General features: G+C 42.5%; 1 protein-coding gene across 1 annotated transcript in view; it reads right to left on the bottom strand.

Moving 5' to 3' along the window:
- BCLAF3 (BCLAF1 and THRAP3 family member 3) overlaps window positions 1-6,489 on the bottom strand; it is a 46,972-nt gene that overhangs the window by 19,059 nt on the left and 21,424 nt on the right. The window contains exon 8 of the mRNA XM_007469311.1: window positions 3,674-3,788. Within this exon, the coding sequence (XP_007469373.1) occupies window positions 3,674-3,788 (115 nt within the window). The remainder of the gene's footprint in view (window positions 1-3,673; window positions 3,789-6,489) is intronic.

The following is a 6,489-nucleotide window of genomic DNA, read 5'->3' as shown; positions in this document are numbered from 1 at the left end:
AATAGCCAAAGCAATCTTGAGAACGAAAAACGGAGCTGGAGGAATCAGGCTCCCTGACTTCAGACTATACTAAAAAGCTACATTAATCAAGACAGTATGGTACTGGAACAAAAACAGAAAGGTAGATCAGTGGAACGGGACAGAAAGCCCAGAGATAAACTCACGCACATATGGTCACCTTATCTTTGATAAAGGAGGCAGGAATGTACAGTGGAGAAAGGACAGCCTCTTCAATAAGTGGTGCTGGGAAAACTGGACAGGTACATGTAAAAGTATGAGATTAGATCACTCCCTAACACCATACACAAAAATAAGCTCACAATGGTTTAAAGACCTAAATGTAAGGCCAGAAACTATCAGACTCTTAGAGGAAAACACAGGCAGAACACTCTATGACATAAATCACAGCAAGATCCTTTTTGACCCACCTCCTAGAGAAATGGAAATAAAAACAAAAATAAACAAATGGGACCTAATGAAACTTCAAAGCTTTTGCACAGCAAAGGAAACCATAAACAAGACCAAAAGGCAACCCTCAGAATGGGAGAAAATTTTTGCAAATGAAGCAACTGACAAAGGATTAATCTCCAAAATTTATAAGCAGCTCATTGCAGGTCAATAACAAAAAAACAAACAACCCAATCCAAAAATGGGCAGAAGACCTAAATAGACATTTCTCCAAAGAAGATATACAGACTGCCAACAAACACATGACAGAGTGCTCAACATCACTAATCATTAGAGAAATGCAAATCAAAACTACAATGAGATATCATCTCACACCAGTCAGAATGGCCATCATCAAAAAAATCTGGAAACTGTAAATGCTGGAGAGGGTGTGGAGAAAAGGGAACACTCTTGCACTGTTGGTGGGAATGTAAATTGATACAGCCACTGTGGAGAACGGTATGGGGGTTCCTTAAAAAACTACAAATAGAACTACCATATGACCCAGCAATCCCACTACTGGGCATATACCCTGAGAAACCCATAATTCAAAAAGAGTCATGTACCAAAATGTTCATTGCAGCTCTATTTACAATAGCCCGGAGATGGAAACAACCTAAGTGTCCATCATCGGATGAATGGATAAAGAAGATGTGGCACATATATACAATGGAATATTACTCAGCCACAAAAAGAAACGAAATTGAGCTATTCGTAATGAGGTGGATAGACCTAGAGTCTGTCGTACAGAGTGAAGTAAGTCAGAAGGAGAAAGACAAATACCGTATGCTAACACATATATATGGAATTTAAGGAAAAAAATGTCATGAAGAACCTAGGGGTAAGACACGAATAAAGACACAGACCTACTAGAGAAGGGACTTGAGGATATGGGGCGGGGGAAGGGTAAGCTGTGACAAAGCGAGAGAGAGGCATGTACTTATATACACTACCAAACATAAGGTAAATAGCTAGTGGGAAGCAGCCGCATAGCACAGGGAGATCAGCTCGGTGCTTTGTGGCCACCTGGAGGGGTGGAATAGGGAGGGTAGGAGGGAGGGAGATGCAAGAGGGAAGAGATATGGGAACATATGTATATATATAACTGATTCACTTTGTTATAAAGCAGAAACTAACACACCATTGTAAAGCAATTATACTCCAATAAAGATGTAAAAAAAAAAAAACCAAAAAATAAAAATAAAAAAGAATGCCTATGTTGCGTTCTAGCAGAACTGACTATTCTGTAAAGATTAAATGTTAGGATGCATATGATAACATTCTTGGTACAATATTTAACACGTTGTGGGCATCCACGCAGGCTGATTTTCCTCCATTCAGGAAGCCATTCAATCAAATAGGAAGTATCTTTTCAGTCAGCATTAATATGGGTCATACTTCATCATCAGGTGAGGGGACGGGATCATTGGTGGTGGGCTCCTGGGGGCTGCTCTGTCTATTCCATTTACCAGTGCACCCCGATGCGATGTGTGAGGCTTAGTACCTAAGCTTCGTCTCAGACTCCCAACTCACACTCTATACTCGACTTGGGGTTTGGACTGGGAGTCAGTCCTTGAAGCCAGCTCCCACTTAGATCCCACCCACAGGGACACTGGAGGGAGACTAGAAGGCTGGAAGAGAGGAGGCGGGGTTGCTCCTTCCTGTATGTTTGTTGTTCTGCTTTTCATCCTGGCAGTGGTCCTTTGGTTCAGCCTCCAGTTTCTTATTTGTTTGACACAGCCAGCTCCAGCTGGGCAGCCCCCACTCCTCGGAGGTCCACACCCAGCTCACAGCGGCCTTTCTCTAAGCTTCTGGAGCTCTACGCTTTCTTCCCTAAAGGTGGTGGTTGCTTCCTTTGGTTTTTTGATTATTTTTATTTTTATTTATTTTGGGCTGCGTTGGGCATTCATTGCTGCATGCGGGCTTTCTGTAGTTGCGGCAAGCGGGGGCTACTCTTCATTGAGGTGCGCGGGCTTCTCATTGCGGGGGCTTCTCTCGTTGCGCAGCATGGGCTCTAGGCATGTGGGCTTCAGTAGTCGTGGCGCATGGGCTCTAGAGCGCAGGCTCAGTAGCTGTGGCGCACGGGCTTAGTTGCTCCGCGGCATGTGGGATCTTCCTGGACCAGGGCTTGAACCCGTGTACCCTGCATCGGCAGGTGGATTCTTTACCACTACGCCGCCAGGGAAGCCCAATGGGGCCCAGTTTGAAGATGGTTTCTTTCTCCAAAATCAACAGTCTTATAACCTTCTATTTATTCCATTTGCTATGGAGTCTGTACTTCTCACAAATCTTCCTCTTTCACACCTTTATTTCTCTCCCCAGTTTAAGAAAAGTCATATAAAACCCTTTTCCTAGTAGTCATCTTGAGTTTATGCTAAGCCTATACATTTGAATAAGTGCATAAAGGCACATGTAATGAAATGAGACTTTGGGGGACCTTGAGAGGGAGGGGGTGTATTTTGCACAAGAAGGGATGTCAATCACTGGGGGCCAGTGGGAAGACTGTACCAGGCAGCTTCTGACCAGGCTCCCAATCATCCCCACCTTCCAGTATCCAGGCCCTTACGCTATTCACTTCCCTTGAGTGTGGTCTGTATCTAGTGACTTGCTTCTTACAAATGGAGTATGGTCGAAGTATGGATGTCACTTCTGAGATTAGGTTACAAATCGACTCTGGCTTCCATCTTTCTAGCTGTCACTTGCTTGCTCTTATGGAAGCCAGCTGCCACTCTGTGAACTGCCCTATGAAAAGGCAAATCTTTAGAAACAGAAAGTAGATTAGTTGTTAGCTGCGGGTGGGAACACGGAATAAATAAATAGGCCTGAGGGTTCTAATAGGGGTCACGAAACTGTCCTAAAACTGGATTATGGTGATGGTTACACATCTTGGTAAATTTACAAAAAATCACTAAATTGTACACCCTTACATGGGTGAATTTTATGGTATGTAAAATATACCTTAATAAAGTTGTTTAAAAAAATTAAGAAAGCTAGTACTATAATAAGTGCAATAAAATCCTGATAAATCAAATGAGATGATCATTTCTTTGGTCATAATAACTATAAGCCTCAACAGAATCTTAACACTGAACAACAGAATCATAACACTTACTTAATGAACAGTTACAAACACTATGAAAAATATTGGTGATCCCTGTACCTATAGATACATGTGAAAAGGAAAATGGAACATACAAAAATAAAAAAGTTGGAACTGCAATCTTACCAAGTAAGGTTTCTGAATAAATTTTCTAAAATTTGATTTTACCAAACATGTAGGTTTTTGGAATCCATCAACATGAGTATTCTTCAACCTTGTAAAACTGGAACGCTGATCACTCCTAATAAAATGAAAGAGAGAAAATAAGAATCTTTTATTAGTTTACATTTATCCAACAAATAAACAAGAGAAATCAAATTACACCCTTTGGAAACAATTAAAGCAGCGCAACAGTAAAAAAAAAAAAAAAAAAATCTCAATGACCTATCACTACTTAAATTACAAATAATATTTACCGGGGCTAAAACTCTCATTTTTCAAAAAACATTATTTAGCCAAGTTGGCAGTTAGCGATAGGGGGACAACCATATTCCTAGGACCAGGGTTCTTAATCTGGAGTCCAAGGACAGGCTTCCTAGGGCTGTAACCCCCGAAACCATACATATGTAGAACACATGTTTCCTGAGGGAAGATAGTCACGGCTCTTGAGCGTTTGGCAGCACGGGACAGCCCCCCCTTGCCAAGAGACTCAGTGCTGAAAGCTCCAGAGAAGAGGCCAGTGAGTGGCTCAGGCCTGCTCACTGGCAGAGCTGGGGCCTCTGATACTGCTGGCTCCCCTCTCCTGTTGTAGTGAGGCCCAGAGGCCGCCAAGGGCTATTCCTGGCCAGCCCTACCTGGGAGGGAGCTCGTTCCTTGGGCTTCTTTCTCCTCTAACCCCAGGGCCTCATTCCCACAGCCCTTAGGGGGTCCCCTCCCTGTCACATCCCACCTCTCCCACAGTGGTCCTCAGACCCTTCCTGCTCTGTGGCGAACAAACGGCTCACGGCTTTGGCCCTGCTACACTCCTCCCACAGGACCCCCAGTGACATGGGGACAAAATCCACACTCCTCCTCACTGACCCCCAAGACTCTTCCGGCGCACGCCCTTGCAGCCTTGCCGGCTGCTCCATCCCAATCTCTGCAACACCCACACCGAGCTGCGGGAACATCAGCTCCATGCGGCTCTCGGCACACACCACAACCTCGCCTGCCTCCACGCACTGGCCCATTGGGTGCCTTCCGCTGTAACTTCCTTCCAACTCAGATCAACCTCAAGATTTAGCCCCACTTGCACCTGTTCCAAGAAGGCTTTCCCAGACCCCTCTGAGGTGGACTAGGTGTCCCTGCTATGTGCACATGTGGCACTTAGGGGTCTTCACAAGTGTTTGTAACTAATGGTGCACCTTCTCACCAAGCAAGGTGCAATCCTTTCACAGGAGGCACTGCGGATGGTTCGTTCTGTGGTTCCAGCTCTGACCCCAGAACCTGACATGGAATAGCCACTCAGGATTTTTTGAAATGTTAAAAAAACCCATATTCTGTCAAAATGTTCATGATATGGTAGTAAGTCAAAAGAGTAGGGGGCGAAGTCATATACTGAGAATAATTTCACTTGTTTAAAATATACACATATAGGGTTTCCCTGGTGGCGCAGTGGTTGAGAGTCCGCCTGCCAATGCAGGGGTCACGGGTTCGTGCCCCGGCCCGGGAAGATCCCACATGCCGCAGAGCAGCTGGGCCCGTGAGCCATGGCCGCTGAGGCTGCGCATCCGGAGCCTGTGCTCCGCAACGGGAGAGGCCACAACAGTGAGAGGCCCACGTACCACACACACACACACAAAAATACACATATATGCCCAGAAAAAAAAAATGATATGAAATGTACTAAATATTAACAGTAATCATCCCTGACTGGTGAAATTAAGAATGCCTTATATTTTTGTTTTTATACTTTACTATATTTTTCCAAATGTTCACCAGTAGCATGTACTACTTCTATAAACAAAACAATAGACTCTAAAAAGTCCTCTTTGCAAAGCATATATCTGATGAACAGGTAGTACCCAGAATATATAAAGAACCCTTACACCTCAATAATAAAAATATGATAATCCAATTTAAAAATTGGCAAAGGATTTGAATAGATATTTCTCCAAAGAAGACATACAAAAAGCACATGAAAAAATGCTCAGTATCATTAGTCATCAGGGAAATGCAAATCAAAACTACGAGAAACTACTTAAAACCCACTAGGATGGCTATAATCAAAAAAATGACAACACTGGTGTTCATAACAGCATTATTCATAATAGCCAAAAGATGGAAACAACCCACATGTCCATCAACACAAAAATGGATAAACAAAATGTGGTGTATCCATACAATGGAATATTATTCAGCCTTATAAAGGAATAAATTATTTTAATGAAATACTGACACATGATACAACATGGATGAAAACATTATGCCACGTGAAATAAGTCAGACTGAAAAGGACAATTACTGCATAATTCTACTTATATATATGAGGTATTCAGAATAGGCAAATTCATAGCGATGGAAAAAATAGAGGCATCAGGGGCTGGGGGTTGGGAGTTACTGTTTAACTGGTACTGAATTTCTGTTTGAGAAGATGAAAAATTCTGGGTAGTGGTGATGGTTGCACAACACTGTGAATGTACTTAATGCCAATGAATTGTATGCTTAAAATGGTACAAATTCAGTGTTCTAAGGGTTAGAACTGCTTAGAACACTGACTAGAACATAGACATTAATATATAAATATTTGTTGAATAGATGAATAAAATGATCTTTATAAAGTTAACTCTAGTTCAGTAGATTACAGATTGTTACAACAACAAAAATAAAAACTGATGTTTTCTATAACTTGCCTAGCTAAAAAGAAAATCTAGGCAGTTTGATGCCCTCTTGAAGTCTACTGATACTATTTTGAAGCTGCTTTATCCCACACATACCACGCCCGTATAACACAGCACCTCAAT

This window comes from Lipotes vexillifer, unplaced genomic scaffold (genome assembly GCF_000442215.2).
Source record: "Lipotes vexillifer unplaced genomic scaffold, Lipotes_vexillifer_v1.1 scaffold1442, whole genome shotgun sequence".
Lineage (NCBI taxonomy): Eukaryota > Metazoa > Chordata > Mammalia > Artiodactyla > Lipotidae > Lipotes > Lipotes vexillifer.
Note: the sequence above shows the minus strand (reverse complement) of the source record. Positions and strands in the feature narration are given on the sequence as shown.